Source organism: Papilio xuthus, unplaced genomic scaffold, assembly GCF_000836235.2.
Source record: "Papilio xuthus unplaced genomic scaffold, Pxut_1.1 DF826961.1, whole genome shotgun sequence".
Classification (NCBI taxonomy): domain Eukaryota; kingdom Metazoa; phylum Arthropoda; class Insecta; order Lepidoptera; family Papilionidae; genus Papilio; species Papilio xuthus.
Genome location: NW_013531688.1, coordinates 1,301,848 through 1,320,382, shown reverse-complemented (window position 1 = coordinate 1,320,382; position 18,535 = coordinate 1,301,848). Strand labels below are relative to the sequence as shown.

Genomic DNA, 18,535 nt, shown 5'->3' with positions numbered 1-18,535 from the left:
TTTGTCACTTCCAAATTTGATAAAATAAAAAGAAACATACCAAAGTAAGATGTATTAATACAATCGCAATAACGCATACATAGACTTTACAAAACACAGGCGTAGAAAATAATACAAAAAATCTGCAATCGACATAATCTAACCGTAACGTACTAATATGAACAATACTATATTCCAAGCTGTTACTAATGTATCTAAAATATTGTGTCCCTGTCCGCCTTTAGCTTGCGAAAGTTTCCGTTGGGTTGGTGAAAGCAAAGACAGTACACCGTCCATCGTTTCTTCGCATGTTGGTAATATGTCTGCTGGAGGGAGTGCGAAACCGTAGTATCCTTCATCTCGAAGCTCAAACGTCATCACGTATCTATCAAGTAATAATTAAAAAAAATAAAAACATCCAACTAGCACACCAAAGAGTTTCAAATACTCCTTAATTAGGTATAGAGTAGACATTCAAAAGGATAGCGTTAAAGTCTGTGCAAACAAATTCAGCTTGCCATATAGGTATGTTTAGACCAGTGGTTCCCGAATTTATTTTGTCTACTGCCCACTTTGAGAATAAATATTTTTTAGCGCCCCAATACTTTCACATATTTAAAAACCAGTATAACTTCAAAATAAATTGATTAATTATTGTGACCTATTTATGTATATTAACGGAGAATTCTAAACGAAACTTTTACTATTACCCGCAACTTGAAACCTGCAGCGCCCACAATGGGGCGTTATCGCCCACTTTGGGAAAGACTGGTCTAGACTTATTGAACGTCTAACACACTTACGGAACTTTAAATGTCTTCTTAACCCAACATCCACTAACTCCAGATGTTAAGTAGCCTGAAATTATATTATTTATTAATTTTCCCATGAAAGAATATTGCATCAATTAAAGAAAAAAATATTTCGTTTGACGATTTTTAAGCATCAAGCAATTAACACATCTCTAAAAGATTTAATTTTAAATTATTTTTAATTAAAATTATGTTAACTAGCTGTCGTCCTTCAGTCCGTGCAAGTGTTCTTCCAGACTATGTTCTATATCTGTGTCAAATTTCATCAAGATCAGTTTAGACGTTCCGGAGATACCTTCAAACAAACATCCACCCATCCATCTAAACATTCGCATTCATAATAGTAGTAAGATTTTCTTTAACGATAAACATAAAATACACATTACCGACGGTATCGAAAGCCGTTCCTACAGTATATCCTGTTCCGTGTTTATCAGCAATCCTTAGAGCTGCTTTCTTACCCATTGCGTACTAAAATAGACACAAAGATTTTTGGTACAAATCAAATAAATCTAAATCATTCTTAGCTTTTTTTTATTTAAGGTGGCAAGCGAGCAAGCGGCTAGTTGAATACGCTAAAATAGCGAAGCAACTACTTTTCATTGACATCAGAAATTGCAAGGTGCGCGGAGAGGAGGCACATAAAGAGTTTCCTCATCCTATGCGTTCCTTCCTCTATCAAATACACTTTCTCTTCTCATCCTTTTCTTATAATAGAGAGGTGGAAAAGGAAAGAGGAATAAATAAGACCTCAGGCAAGGATACTGAAATACGGAATTATTTCCACTTCACGCATGTGTCCTGTGGTCGTGGTATTCCACCGATCGAACCAGCTCATTCAGGCAACTGAGTTTCTTTATTATCTACTAGCTGTCGCCCGAGACTCCGTTCGTGCAGAATTAAAAAAAAATCTAATTAGGAGGCTATGTGATCTTCCAGACTATGTTAAGCTGTGCCAAATTTCAGCGAGATCTATGGAGTTATTTCAGAGATACCTTCAAACATCCATCCATCTAAACATTCGCATTATAATATTATTATACTAAGATTACTAAAGCCTTTGTTTTTTGAGTTGCTAAAAATTTGATATCATAAAATTGATTACCACTTCATCGTAATTTTCTAAATGTTTCTTTGTGAATGTATATGGTATTATCATGTATTGGCCGTATGAATGAAATGCAAGATAATATTCCAAATCTTCGCTCTTGGAACGCACGAAGGAAGCCATAGAAGAACTTTCCCGTTCAGAAAACGCGTGATCCCCGCAATATGAATTATCCCATGAACTAAAACTGACTCCAACAGCTGTAATAATAGTGTTAAATTAAAAACTGGTTAATTAAATAAATTATGAATTTAAGTAACATATATAAAAAAAATTACTTCCAAACGCGATCCCAAAATTTCTATTTAAATCAACGCCTCGACTATTTTTCCTCCATAAACGATCCTGAAAATATAATAACAAATATAACGCAATGAACTTATTTAATAACTCACTAATAATACTTATTTTTGTTCAGTAATATAAGTCACTAGCTGTCGCCCGCGACTCAGTCCGTGCGAATAAAAAAAACCTTAATTAGTAGCCAATGTGTTCTTCCAGACTATGTTCTACACCTATACCAAATTTTAGCTATATTCTTTTACCCGTTCTGTGGATACGTTCTAACAAACATCAACAAAACCTCTAGAATTAAGAAACTTACCGAGGTATGAGTTATTTCGTAGCCGTCAGGATTTAATATTGGCACGAAATACCATTCGTATGCAAAAGCGATTTCTTTCAATGCTGTATTATTTGATTTAGGCGCATGAAGGATTTGGTTCATCATGTACGTCACGAATGCCGGAGATATCCATTCTCGAGCGTGTATTCCACCTTCAACTATCACCTTAGGTCTGAAAACATGGGCATCTTTATGTTTTATTTTACACCAACCAGTATTTAAGGAGTGAAGACATGCAATCTGCAAGTCCTTGGTTCAAATCCTGCCATGTACCAATGTGTTTTTCGATTGCCGATATTGTACATATATACATTTATCCGACGTTCTTACGGTGAAATAAAATATCGTGATACAACCAGCACATATCTGTGAAGAAATTCAAAGATATGTGTGAAGTTAAGCGCACTTGGCCAACGTGGTTGACTATGGCCTAGTCACCCTTAACTTAGGGTAGCCCCTCGGTGGGGACACATGGTGAGCTTATGATGATAAGTATTTATTCAACGACTATACAGAAGATAGGCTTGAAATAAGAGTATATACGCATTTTGTCTAATAAATCATTCTTTGTTTAACACCCACATATAATAAGTAGATAGTGGGAATGAATATGGACTTGACAGAGGAGAGACTGAATATAAAAAGAAATATGCTTTTGCTCATCTTCTCTATCCAATACAAGTAGGCGATGCATCTGTTAGTCATTACGCAGATGTCTATGTCAAATGTTCCAAGTACCTTCTTTTACCGGTGCCTAAAAGAATCCTAACTGCAATAATATCTCGATTTTCCAAAGTTTTTCCGATGCTCTCTAAGTAAACCTCCTGAGGATATTCATTTCCAAGATCAAATAACCACTTGTAGATATCAATTGTTTTAAAATAGCTACGCCAATCGAATTGTTCCATTTTTCTTCTTACGTAACTTCGCACTGTTTGTCCATCGAATGCCCTAAAATTCAATTCCAAGAATATTAGTAATAGTCTATTCCAGATTATTAGTAAAGGATTTATAAGAAGACAAAAATACCTCATATCTATACATAGAAATAAAATTGGAGTGTCTGTTTGTGATATTGAAATAACCATTTTTTATTACATGTATGAAGTATACGGTACAATCACCAAAACATGTTTTACAAATTTTGTCTATCTGCCTGTTTGTTTCAAGTAATCTCCGAAATGGCTGCACCGATTTTGACGGGAATTTTATTGGCAGGTAGCTAATTTAATCAGGTGTAACTTAGGTTTATTTTAGAAAAATAAACTAATGTTGCAATGTCCAAGTACTGTCCAGTATCGCACGCAGTTTTAAGATGGTATTTCACGCGGACGGAGTCACGGGTACAGCTAGTGTACTATAATATACAATACCTCTGTACGTTATCCATGATTGTCACCAAGTAGATGCCCAAATGTTCTGCATCTTTCGTAAATGCTGGCTTATCTTCAGGTGATATTATAAACTCTACTGATTTGCTGATTTTACCAGGGGGTCTCCAATAGTTTACGTCATAAAATTGATTGAGATCTTTGAAGAATTTTAGATGTTTCTCGCTCATCGGTATAGCACGATACAACGTATGGTTGTGATACTTTTTCTGTGCGCATTCATCAAATGGAAATATCGTCACCAAATAAACAATAACAGTACGAAATGCTATTAACATTATTATAGTAAAATACTATGTTTTCTAAAAACGATGATATAATTTATTATTTATTGTATTTTTGATTTGTCAGATTGACGTACTTCAATTTTATTTTGATGAGCATTAAATCGTATCTATGGATAGTACCACAGATTATTAACAACCATTATAACTTTCATATTACCTATGCTTAGTTATGACCCAGAAAATAAAAAGCAAATGCCTTCGCTTCAAAACTATTCCATAACCCCTCAGGTCAGAAAGCTCTGCTAAAGGTCAGTGGTCTATTCTTGTATCCCCTAATATATTCCCAAAATGAAAAAGGCGTGGGATTTGACCTTTTAAAACCTGACACTACAATCATCTATTTCACGACTATGTCATGACATCGTGATTTTTGGGCAATCAGTTCTTTGCAATATTTTTCAATTCCAACTTTGCAACCTCAAAAGCTATATAACTCATGAAAGTAATAAGTAACTTATATACAAAACTTTAATACACATTTTCATAAAAACATTACATTAACAAAATAAAACATGACATATCAAAAAATAAACCAATGTTAATATCACAAATTTGTTTTCAAGTTTTTGGGCCGCATTGAACAAGTCTGAACGAATACGTCTGGGGCGAGCTGTCATCAGTTCAATAAGACCTTGCAAGGTCTCCTCACAGGTTGGCTTGATTTGGTTGTTTGGTAGCGCATAGCCGTAGCTCCCGTTGTCGCGTAAGAGAAATGTTATCACATATCTAAAGGCAAAAAGATTGGATTAACAAAAACCATATTCATTATAGCCAAGTTCAAGGCCAACTCAAAGCAAGAACTACAAAAAGTGAAAGGGATCGAGGGAGACTTATAACAGAGCAGTAAACTGACACACCCAGATGGTTTCGATGATGAAAGAATGTGCTGAGAATAAGGACACTTTAGCACCAAAGATATGACAAAAATAAATTTTCAATTATAATTCAAATCGTTTTAGAACACTTACTTTGTTTTGAAACTTTTCTTCACCCAAGTTGTACTACTTCCAGATGCACGTAAACCTATAAATATTGTAGATATGTCATTAAAGTAATAAAAGTGGTAGTAAATAATCTAAATAATGATATTAATCCAAATGTTCAGACAGATGGACGGATGGATGGATGGATATTTGTTTGAAGATATCTCCAGACTGGCTGCATGGATCTTGATGAAATTTGGCCCAAATGGAGAACATAGTCTGGAAGAACACAATGGCTACTAATTAGGTATTTTTTAATTCCCGCCAGTCTTAGCCGCAGGCGACAACTAATATTTGATATTAAGTAAAAATTAGCCAGACCTAACGTATCATATGTAGTGCCAACACCGTATTTAACTCCATTTAATCTATACATTCTTAATATTGCTTGCTTCGCGTAGTTATCCTGAAATATAAAGCCTTATTTCAACTAATTGTTAGTAGTTTAAGACTAAAGATAAATGACCTTTCTACAGTTATCGACAATTTCATAAATAAAAAGGTCCATTAGGAGATTTTAATATAGGTATTAGCACGCTGAGACACCACTTCGGGAGATCGCCGACAACATCAAGAAGTTGTTAGGATACTTCGGAGAGTTAGGTTTTCTAGAGTGCGTCCAGGTGTCCTGCTTACACGCTTTTGCGTCTGTCGTGGTAGCCATGGAATTGCGAAAATTCAAGTCCAAACAATTTTGTGAAGTTGGACAATTATTTCTCTTACCAAAATCATAATTATTTATATTTTTTATATATTAACGAGCGAGCGGCTACCTGAAATCGCTGAAATATCGAAGTTACCGTTGCCCATAGACAGACGCAATTGCATATGCGTTACCCACCTTTAATCGACGGAGGAGAGGATGCACAGAAAGAAAATATTTTCCCTGTCCATGCATTCTCTGATCCGGAAAGCCCATTTCCACTTCCCATACTTTCCTTATAAGAAAAAGGGTGGGAAGGGAAAGAGGACTAAATTAGGCCTCCAGTATATTATTGTAGTTTATCCAGAAAGACACAACACTCCAAACTTTAACATATAACTTTGTCAAGAATATACCCAAAAATCTTACCATTTCCGAAAAATTTTCAACGTGTTGTACTCTATCATCGTAGGGTATTATAATTTTTTGACCATATGCATGAAATGAGATGTAAAATTTCAAACGATCTCGTTTACTTGTTATAAATCCGGCTAGAGCTTTTGATTCGGGTTCAGAAAAGGGTTCTCTACCACCGTAGTTATCATCTTTTACATTAGCACTGGTTCCGTATTCTGTGTTATTAATAAAAATTTAATGAATTTGAAAATATTGTTATCACTGATCATTAATTAACAACTTACTTCCAAAATTGTGTTGAAAATTTCTATTCAAATCAACTCCTTCACCTGTACTGAATATTCTTCTATTTTTGCGCCATAGACGATCCTAAAAATTGTTACACTGTTAGAAGTTTCAAAATGGAACTATTGGCGTCGGAAGCTGATTATTTACGCTAGGTCTAGGAAGGGGGGGGGGGCAGGATCAACTAATACGGTCCCTTTCCAGGGACTTTTAAAGGTGCAGAAGGAGGCAAAAGAGCGGGAGCGCGAGGGAGATCCCCTGGCGCCCCCGCTCAGACGTAGGAGAGTGGGGCGGAGAGGGCGGCAGTATATTGCCGCCCTCCCCCCTCCCACAATAGCCCTCTGTTGATGGACACGGGGGAGACCATCACCAGCGACTGAGGGCTGCCTCCCCCCTGAGAGGGAGCTGCCTCGGCAGCTGGCGCAGACGGGGCCGCGGACGAGAGCGAAAGCGTGCCCGTGGTCCCGTCCCGATGCGTTGGAGGAAAGGTTTCTTAAAAAAAAAAGGGACTTTTAAAGGTATTACATTTTTTAATTATCTTGGGATCTGCCTCTTCCTCACGACGCCTATGAACATAACCTTCTTTCGTGTCACCAGAAATTTATATCTTACTAATATTATTAATACCAATGTTTGGATGGATGTTTCTTTGAAGGTATCTCCAGAACGTCTGAACGTACCCCGCTGAAATTTGGCATAGATGTAGAACATACTCTGGAAGGAACATAGGCAACTAATTTTTTTTTTAATTCCGCGCTGATGGAGTCGCGGGCGACAACTAGTTAAATAATAATACTTACATGTTTAATACTATAGTCGAAGCCATCAGGATTTACAACCGGTATTAAATACCAGTGATATTTATTCGCCAAATCATATAGTATATCATCCTCGTTTTTAGCATGTACCAATTTTTGTATTAAAAATGTCACAAAGACGGTGGATATCCATTCATTTCCATGCATGCCACCGTCAACGATCACGTTAGCTCTACCCTTGTCTTTCTTAATTAAAACCGCTTGAATATCTCTCCCTTCAACAGATTGACCAATAGTACGAAGTTCAACACGTTCAGGATTTTGGACTGCTAGATCAGACATCCATTGGTAAATATCTTCCAATGTATGATAGTACTCCCAATTGAATGATTCTATTTTGGGTGTCACGTACTTTTTCATACTTTGCGAATCAAATGCACTGGAAAATAATACAATTATTTGAGATCTAAAATAAGTGAAAAATAAGATTCAGTCTTTCTAATTAAAAAATTCTTACTAATTATTTATCTTTTTCATGTGAGTCTTTAGTTTGTGCTAACTGAGCCTTTATCAAGACTAAATACCTTTCCTGAATTAGTTATGTTTTCTATTCCTTTGAAACCTTTTGGTCTATATCTAAAATATTTCTATCTATATCTAAATTTAACAATTCAGGCTGTGTTTTTAATCATTCAATACTTATGCCTTAACATTTACAATCAAGCAAATGTTTTGATGAAACGTAGGAAGTTTGAACTAAATACACTTGTTACCTTTGTACATCTCGTAATAATATTTGTGTTTGCAATTTAAAATGACGGGTCCTTTCTTTGAATAGTTCTATATCCATAGGATTGACTATGAAATGCACATCGTTGTATAATTTAGACGGCTTCTTCCAGAATATAACATCAATATATTTTTCGGATACTAAATTTTGTAGGAAATTCAAATGATATTCTTCCGTTGGTGTGGCACTGAATAGTGTGAAATTGTCATATCTCCGGCTTATGCATAGTTCAAAGATTGTAAATAAAATTAAAAGATTTAAACAGTATGATTTCATAATTTTAACAACACAAAAAATTTTAAGAACCCAATACGCTGACAGATGATGACTTTGACGTTAGAATGTTGACTTAATAATTTACTTATCGACAGAATATTATCGGTCTAATAAGTTCTGTTTCGTGTTATTGATGTCTTTATTCTACTGTCGCTGTAACAGTGGTAGAGCCCGCTTTAACATCTTTGCACGAATTGGCCCGGCTCACCCGGTGAAATACCACGACCACACAGAAGACAAGCGAGAAGATGAAGCAATTCCGCGTTTTGGTCTGATGAGTGTGCGTTTCGGAGGCCTAATTTGGTCCTCTTATCCTTCCCACCCTTTTTCTTATAAGGAAAGGATGGGAAGTGGAAGTGGACTTCCCTGGAGAGGATGCGTGGGAAGGGAAAATGTTTTCTTTCTGTGCATCCCCTCCTCCGTTGATTGAAGGAAGCCAACGCGCCTGCAATTGTCTATGGGCAACGGTCTTTATTAAAAGAAAAATGTCGCCCGCGACTTCGTCCGCACAAAAATCTTTATGCTTAATAACAGATAAGGTATTAAATCACAATGATCAGTTTTGTCTTTCATTCTATTCCATTTTAAATATCTAGTTTTCAATAAAATTCAATTTGATTTCTTCCTTATAAGGAGGAAGTTTTGGTTAATTAAAAAGAGAGAAATATTGCGTCAGATTGGAACTTATGTAGGCATCTTTGGTTTAACTTCTCGCATTATTCATTACAACTTTATTTCTGTAGACAGTCGCATTTCTCGTGATATTTTCATCCTACTAAACTTTTAACGAGAGAGCTATGTTTTATAAATATAAAATACTAGCTGTCGCCCGCGACTCCGACCGCGCGGAATAAAAAAAAATTATAGCCTATATGTTTTTACAGACTATGTTCTACATCTATGCCAAACAGCGAGAAAGATGTAGCCGTTCTAGCGATGCCTTCTCACATCCATCCAAATATTTGTAAATAGAATGTTAGTAATGTTCGGAAGGAAATCCGACACTGTATCAGTGTACTGGTACAACACTAGCCTTACTAAAATGTCGACCTTTATGTCCCCTCACTAATTGTTCTTACACTGGACTTTGTTACGAAAGTGCACCATTCACGACAAAGGATTCTAACTTATAATGTCTAAAAGTAACATTAAAATGTATTTTTTTCTATATTAAAATCTAACATTACTATTAACTTAACTTCTATTTGCTAAATTAGGTTATAAGTGGTTCTCGTATAACCGCAATCACTCGATAAGAGTTCCTAACCACTTCGACTTGCTCAAAATCCTGCGAATTTTGCATTTAATATTACAATATTGATACTTGAGAAGGCAATTTAATACAGTCTCGCTTTTAAAGGAGAATTTTACGAATACCTTCATTTATTCATTAAAGGTAATGGAACATAATATGAAAATAGAAAAGTCTGTGTACATATCTATATTTAGAATAGGCATTTTAGGGTTAAGAAAGCCCTTTAAAGGTATTTCATGTTAAAACCGCAGATGCGTTGCCACCTCAAAGGCCGGCAACGCATCTGCGGTTCCTCTGGTATTGCTGATGTCCATGGGCGTCGTTGAACACCTCGGTGTTCCCGCTGCTCGTTTGCCCCCTTCTGTTATAAAAAAAAAACTAAAGCAGTAATAGTGGATTTATCAGGAGTATCTCAAAGGGATTTTCAAAGATATTCCTGTTTAAGAGATAAATATTATTTAAATAATTGAAGATTGTTGTTAATATTTTTACTTTCGTACTTTTATTTATTATGTAAATTAGGCAAAGCATAAAAGCCAGGATTATCTGTAAACAAACTTTGTTGAAAGGTCAGCTGTTAAAAGGTTAAGATTTAGTCTTAACCCATGCGCCATTTTTCTATTTTATTTAACTGTGTACGAAGATTAAATAAATAAAAAATAATATACAGTATTTTCTTAGTAAAAGTCCGCAGTGTTAAAGATCTGATGGCGTCTTAATTTCTTTAAATTGCCTGTTAAATAGCGAAAGTTCGGTATCCCATTAAGTAACTGTCAACTAACAATAGCACAGAAGATTAGGAAGTTAAATAAAAATGTACCTTTCTCGTCGTCTAATACGAAAACTTTTGGTGTCATCAGCAAACTTTTTTTTTCCACAATCATTTTCATTTATAAGGTTTATTAAGATGTCACTTTAAGTTTAAGACTTAAGTAAATACAAAAAATTCTGATTTGCTTTTTGTCAATTTTGGTTGTACTTAAACTAAACATCGCTAAGTTAAGAAACTTAAGTACTTATAAGAACCTAGGTGTCGCCCGCGACTCCGTCCGCTCGGAAACAACTTGAAAAGTACCGTATGTGTTCATCTAGACTTTTTATTTATTCTATAATAAATCTTATAATAATAATATATTTATTCTAAATCTATGCCAAATTTCACTAAGATCCGTTGAGTCGTTCCTGAGATACCATCAAACAAACATCCATCCATCCATCTTTCGCATTTATAATATTACTAGAATTATAAAGAAAAAAGCTTTAAAGACTTCTTCAGATATACACGTACCCACAAACAACTGAATCGAATTTAAAAATGTCTCCAATAGCAATATTCGCGAATAACAGCAATATTTTTATGTTGGAAAGAATAGATAATATAATAGTTAATTTACTAAAACTATAATAACACGACGTATTTTATAAATGAACATGATGTGACGAATTAACGCAATACGTCATGTCAGACGCGCCCCTAAATTGAGGAGCGAAGCCCCCATTTAGCAATAAATACCAGTAACATTGTAGGCACACATTAAACGGGAAATTAACGACATTAATCATACTTGAATAAACAATACTACAATATTTCTTACATTACGTTAAAATGCACCCATAAACTATGAGAAAGTACACACAAATGTATTTGTAAAAAAAAAACTTACTGTGCATAACAGTTTTCAAATATCTTAGTGGCTCAAGGTCATTCGCGCAGTGCGCGTTCCATCCTCCCGCATCCCGTTGCCGGCTACTTCTAGGTGTAATATGTTCTGCGCAGCGACTAACGCGAAGTTAAAAGCCGCCAAGATATCTGAAAACATCTATACCATTTAAAAGAACCATGGACAAGAAAAATATATACATTTTAGTATAAATGTTTTTTTTTAAGTTGAAAGCTGAAATTTACCCATTAAGATTTTGAGTGACTTAAATCTTATATACAAAATTCTCGTGTCACAATTTTCGTTCCCATACTCCTCCGAAACGGCTTGACCGATTCTCATGAAATTTTGTGAGCATATTGAGTAGGTCTGAGAATCGGCCAATATCTATTTTTAATCCCGCGCGGACGGAGTCGCGGGCGACAGCTATTATTTATATAATATTGAGTAAATTTCTTATAAGATAAAAATTACTGCGGTTGATAACGTCATAACATTTTTTATTGGCTTTTTCCTGACCCTCTTAAGTACCTGTTTCCAAAAATTGCCATGTCATAGTAATTTCATTTCGCGCAAACTGGCAACATAGAGTGACATTAATAAGGGCGGAACTATAGTTTTTACGTATATAAAATATTTTAGCCCTCGTTAAATTTATCATGTCACCCACTCTGATATTTTAGCGATGTCATAATATGTCTTTTTGTACTATTAACATTTTACTTATAGCTGTTCGATGTTAGTACGTACCCTTTTAATTTAGTAGTAGAAAAACCTAGAAAGAAATGCATATAAGATGATCCTTGTCATTATAAGAGCGTCGGTGGCTCAACCCAGCGAACCCAGGACCTGCAGATTGCAAGTCAAGCACTTGACTTGCAATCTGCAGGTCCTGGGTTCGAATCCCACCATTTACCAATGTGTTTTTAGATTTCTGAGATACATATGTTCATTTATCCGACATTGTTACGGTGAAGGAAAACATCGTGATGCAACCTGCACATATCGAGAAGAAATTCAAAGATATGTGTGAAGTCAACCAACCCGCACTGGGCCAGCGTGGTTGATTATGGCCTAGTCACTCCTAACTTAGGGTAGGCTCCGAGCCCCTCAGTGGGGATGTATAGTGAGCTGATGATCATGATGATGTAATCTTTGACACAACAGAGATAACAATATGGTTTAAACAGGGATATTAGTCTAAGAAACCCACGGTCATAGCGGTTAAGTACTAAGGCACCTTTAAAGTGAATATTACTTAGGAATATTTAAATAAGCAATAAACTATTTTCAGTGTGTAGTTATAGTTATTTTATAATAATATGGGCAACTTTTATAGTTGGGTTCTGAAGTACAGAATGGTTTAGAAACTTTGTATAGAAGATTGTTATTTTTTCTACGATTCATAAATATTTGCTTCACTATCATATGATGTGAAGTAGACAAGATGATATATGCTAGTTTAGTACATCCTTATTTAACCAACTCTTGAACGCTCCCATGTTATTGGGACGGAAAACTGACGCTGGCAACTCATGTCTTCCTAGTTCAGTCATTCATATAAGTTAATAATTAAAAAAAATAGTACCCGATTATTATTTTTAATTCCCTTTTTTTAAAAAAAAAAACAGATAACAGTTATAAATTATTTTAAAAACCATTCAACACGTCGACATTTTATCGTTAACATATCCGTTGATGACATGACAATAAATTTTCCTTGAAAGTACAAAACGAAAAATAAATCATCTACGTATTTTTATCCCAATTAAAAAGTTTACATCGGCTTGTATAAATGAGTTATTTCGTTAGTAAAATTAATATTATAAAAGAAATCCCTCTCAATTTTTAGTGACCAAAATAACAATTGGATTCATAATAGTTATGTCATAACAGATAACTCCGTACGAAAGAAGTAAACAAGTTATAAGACAAAGCATCTCTCATGCGAGCCGCTCATAAGTTTCCGCAGAACAATCACCCACGCTTCACAACTTTCAAACTAAAACTCATTCGTACAGAGTAGCTACTTTAATACAGAGATTTTTATTTAAAAACGAATATGTACTACTAACCTTTTTATTTGGTATCAGGATGGAAATTTTCGTAAGGTACTCTGCTTTTTGGAGGAAAAACACAGTTACGTGAGGTTCGTACTGACTTGGGCCGCGGACGAGAGCGAAAGCGTGCCCGTGGTCCCGTCCCGATGCGATGGAGGAACAGAGGGGTTTAGTGGGTATGCTTCCCATCCGGAAGAGAATCCCACATAACTACCGCGTCCCCCCCGGGGCGCGGAGTATGCATAAAGCATTCCCCTCTGAAAAAAAAAAAAAAAAAAAAAAAAGGTTCGTACTGACTTAAACCCTCGGTGTCTAATTTCAAGTGGGATTTCGAGGGCCCCGGAGTCTCCAATCGAATAAACCGGGACCATAACTACCCTAGCTAACCCAACAGATTGTGTTGCCTGCTTTTACAAAAGCCCAAGATTTAGAAAATACGAAATTACTCCTAAGCTAAATTGTACCGCCAACTGTCAGTCACTGTGAGTTAAAAAAAACAGAATACAAAAATTATTTAATACAAGATAAATTGTGAAATGAATCAAGTTTTAATATAAATACATTACATAACAAAGAAAGTATGGATGGATTGTGTGAAAGATATGCACAAGAAAGTAAATTCAGATACGACGGCTGATAGAGATGTATGGAGGAGTACATACTATGCCGAACCTCAGTAGGGATAAGGGCAGCTTGGTTGAAATTACAGTAAAATAATTTTGAACATGAAATACATAACATAAAAACTTATTCAATACTCTGTGCGGTACAATGAGCCATAGAAATGAAAAGCGAACACTGCTTGACATTTGCGAAAGTCCGTAATAACAATGAAAAGAACGTTTCATATTTCAATGCTTGTTTTGTAATGCTTTTAAAGATGTAACTTAAATTGTTTTCAAAAGACGTCGTTTTTTAAGTAGCTATTTGAATTCTACTAATATTATAAATGCTAAACATTTGAATGTAGAGATGTATGTTTGTTTGAAGATATCACCAAAACGGCTGCATGGAACTCGCTGAAATATGGCATAGGTGTAGAACATAGTCTGGAAGAACCTCCTCGCGAACACATACGCGGACGACAGCTAGATAACTAGCAGTAGTGTGATTAAAATGAAACGTAAAGTAATACGTTAAACTAGAAGCAAAATCTTAAATTAAGACTTCCTTTGCTATTTAAAATTACTTCTTATGACATTAAGGTAAAGTAGAAATTCAATCGCGCCATCTTTTTTTATATTTAAGGTTACCTTATCAAGGAAAAAGTAGACCTTGAAGCAAAAAAAAAACAATAAAAAAGTTATCACGTAATTTAAACAACCGTAATCAGATTTCGAGATCGCCGCACCATTAAGGGGAAGAAAAGCCTCAGTATCACAATACCGTATAAAAAACCACGGCCAAGAAAAACAAAGGAATCGACGGAGGCACGACAAACTTTGTTTATGATAATAATTTATTAATAATCCTTGCGAAAATTAATTATGGAACGAAAAGATACTTGGGGTTTTATCTCAGATGTCTTTGTGTATAAATTGTTGACAGAGTTACGAACTTTGTTTAAAGTGCCAATTAATTATGTTTTCAAAGTTGCCACATAAATTTTGGCAGCGATGTTAACGGCGAATATTGTAAAGCGAAGTATCAAATTAATGTAATACTTTGTTCAACGATTGATGCTTAAATTTATTACATGGCTGTGTTTGCATGAAGTATTTATGCTAAATAAAGTATTTATAACTAGCTTTAACAGTTACTCTGAAATTATATAATAGCTGTCGCCCTCGAAATCATCGTGCAATTAAAAATAAACTTAATTAGCCTATGTGGTCTTTTAGGCTATGTTCTACATCTATGCCAAATTGCAGCGAGATTCAAGCAGCTGTTCTAAAGATACATTCTAACAAATAAACATCAAATCAAACATTCGCATTTATAATATGAGTAAGATAATTAATCTTTGTTCGTCTTCTTCTTTCTCAGCCATAAGTCGCCCACTGCTGGGCATAGGCTTTCCCTAAAGCTCGCCACGATGACAGGTCCTGTGCCTGCATCCAGAACGGACAATCTTTGTTACAGTTTTAAAATTTGTTTGATCTCGTGATATCGCTTCGACTACATGCAATAAAAAAGTTACAACCTTTTTGTTGCACCATAACATGAACAGAAGGGTTATAAATTTTTAATGGCAAATAAATCGAATCGAAAGCTATTTCGGATGCACATTATTTAACAATTGTCACAGAACAGCGATATAAATATGCTTATGAAATGGAGGAATATATGCAGGATTTAAAGTACAGGAAAAAACATAATGATAATAGGGAAAAATATGATTACCACGCCAGAAAAAGGAGAAGCAAAAATTAAGAAGAAGAAGAAGAAGAGGAGAAGAAGAAGAAGCGATATTGTAATTAAGGTAAAAAAATGGGAGAATATTCGAAAGAAGTGGTAACAAGAATAAACTTAACTGGAAAAAAAAACATCATCAAAAAACAATACCCACCAATATAAAAAAAATAATAAGAACTGAATCTTACTAATATTATAAATGCGAAAGTTTAAATGGATGGACGGATGTAGACGGGTATATGTATCTCCGGAACAGCTCGACGGATCTTGATGAAATTTGGCAGAGATATAGATCAAAGTTTGGAAGAAGATATGTCATCCTATTAGCCTATGGGCTACTAAGTTTTTTAATGCCGAACGGAGTAGCCGGCGACAGCTAGTCGAGTGTAACTTGAGTACAAATTAAATACAAATTCTTCATATTAATTAACTTAATATTTCGCAAGCACAATTTCATTAATAAAGTTTAACAAACACAATGGAATGTCATTCATAATTACCGATAACAATAAAACAATTCTTGCACAAGAAAAGTTTATTACGTAGGGGAGTGAATTGTTCAAAAACGCAATTACGAAACAAGTATGAGATCCTTTTCTTTATTAACTCACAACCGAAAGATAATAACCGACATTTATACACTGACTGAAATTATAATTTATATGTAGCATCAATAGACTGAATTCGAATAGCATAGGAATGGAATATTTCCCCTTTTAGATTCCGGAATTGTGGGAAATGACAGTAATAAATCATACGGATCGTTAGGTTCGCTCCCCCAGTGGTGCTCCGACTTCGATTCCCGGCAGAAATGGCATCATCTGTCAATAGGCTGGAGTGACTTGACATGACTCGGTAATGGAGTATTACTGTTGATTTGTTGTTAACAACAATAGTATATCATATGTAAACAAACCAGTAAATAATGATACTATGAATGTACCTAGTGCCAAGATCCATTAGAGCCAAACATTGTCGAGGTCATCAAAATTGGACGTCTGCGGTGGGCGGGACACATCGCACAGATGGATTGTAGAGTTTCTTTACGCCTATTGGAGATAAGGATAGAGGTAGAGCAGTAGACCGAAGATGGCTAGATGACGTTGAGTGCGATCTCGAAAATATCGGCGTTAAGAGCTGGATACAAAAAGCCAACATTAGACCGGTGTGAAGAAATTTACTTGACCTTATCACCTGCGAGTGTAGCGCCTCAGATGATGATGATGATGAAAATGATGATGATGAATGTACCAAAATTATGATTTCCATAAAATGTTGTTCTACAATTTATAAATGTCTGGAAGTAGTAAGCAATATGTTCTCATGTATCGCTTTATGTTCTTTTAAGATACGTAAAACATTCTATTCTATAGAGCGGATGTCGTCAGCGAAAGGATTTCCTCTACTGACCATACATAACATCCGTAAGTTGCTTTTGCTACTATGTTGCGTGTTTGTACATTTTTAAATGTGTATTCTACACATAGTTCACGAGAAGTACAACTGATATCCTATTTTGTACAAGTTCGTTCGTTTCTTACGATTTCTTTCTGACTGGTTTTTTTAACATTCAATTGTTTCAGAAATATAATCATTCTCTTCTCTTTAATATAGTTACATGTGCTCAGTTCCCATTGCGGGTACCATTGCACAAATCATTTTTTTTTCTCTGCTTTATCCCAGAATACTTTGTGCTTCGACTGTGAAAACATACAGTAACGAAAAAAATGACTCAACCAATACTGGCTATTATTAAATACATTTAAAACATTATTGCATCAAATGTACCTTTAGACTATTTTATTTAAATACTATTACCTCAAAGCAAAAGCTACTGAAGTTGAATTCCCTTTGTAAAGCACTGGCTCGAATCAAAGCAATTTTTCTCTTTTATAAAGCGAGCTTTGTTTCAATTAGCCACTAAGGAATAAGATCCATCTTAAAGTATGCATCTAACAGAAAATATTTTCTGAACGCTCAAAAGAAATTGCTTTAAAATTATACAAAGCAACAAATATTTTTGCATTTTTCTTCCATTCAACATACTATTAGGAAAGATGGTAACCACTTTTCTGGAGTAAAAAGTATTTCATACATTCATTAAACATCGACTCAGGTGGTAGATAAAGAAACTCCCAGTAAAATACAAATGTACATTAAATAGAAAAGAGTGATGAAGTCGCAGTTCTTAAGCACTTGACCGGACTGGACCGTAAGCTACACATCCAGGTTCGATCCCAATTTCGGTTTTAAAATTTCACATGTACATTTATCCCACGATTTTACGGTCAAGTGGAACATCGTGATGTAATCTGCACATATCAGCGAATACATTCAAAGATATGAATGAAATTAACCCGCACCGGCTAGCGTGGTTGATTATAGCCTATAGCCCCTAACTTAGGCAATCTCCGAGCCCCTGGATGAAAACATGGATGAGGTGACGACTAAGACGAATAAATAGAAATAGACATCGGGGCTCTGGGACAAGAGCGGGATATTAGAAACAATTTTGGTAACGAATTTTGCTAAGAATAAATCTATTTCGGCAGCTTCTGTATTTTTAGCTACTATACTGTCCTTTACAATATTAACATTTTGACACGGAACTAAATACATTTTAACTATTTGAATATTCGTTTTGATGTTCTAAGACTAAAAGCTTTCACAACAAATATCAGAGATGAACATTTCAACTGTCATAAGTTATTAAAAATCTCATTTACTATACACGATTTTTATAACATCGTAACAATGCACGAAGAAAAATATATAATACTAAACTAGTATAATAACTATTCAGTCATCTTCTCCTCAAGAAGTCATCAAAAGCATTTATTGATTTTAACA

The 18,535-nt window shown here is 35.0% G+C and overlaps 1 protein-coding gene across 1 annotated transcript; it reads right to left on the bottom strand.

The window, feature by feature from the left end:
• Nucleotides 1–52: 52 nt before the first annotated feature.
• On the bottom strand, nt 53–8,407 carry LOC106119901 (uncharacterized). Its single transcript, XM_013315027.1, has 15 exons — nt 8,062–8,407; nt 7,331–7,727; nt 6,530–6,614; nt 6,258–6,460; nt 5,507–5,591; nt 5,171–5,225; nt 4,720–4,928; nt 3,898–4,204; nt 3,263–3,475; nt 2,504–2,696; nt 2,178–2,244; nt 1,897–2,099; nt 1,178–1,262; nt 783–837; nt 53–364 (listed from the first exon to the last, which is right to left on the bottom strand). Exons 1-15 carry the CDS (start codon nt 8,352–8,354, stop codon nt 139–141), a joined length of 2,676 nt encoding a protein of 891 aa, XP_013170481.1. The 5' UTR covers nt 8,355–8,407; the 3' UTR covers nt 53–138.
• Between the last annotated feature and the right edge of the window lie 10,128 nt (nt 8,408–18,535).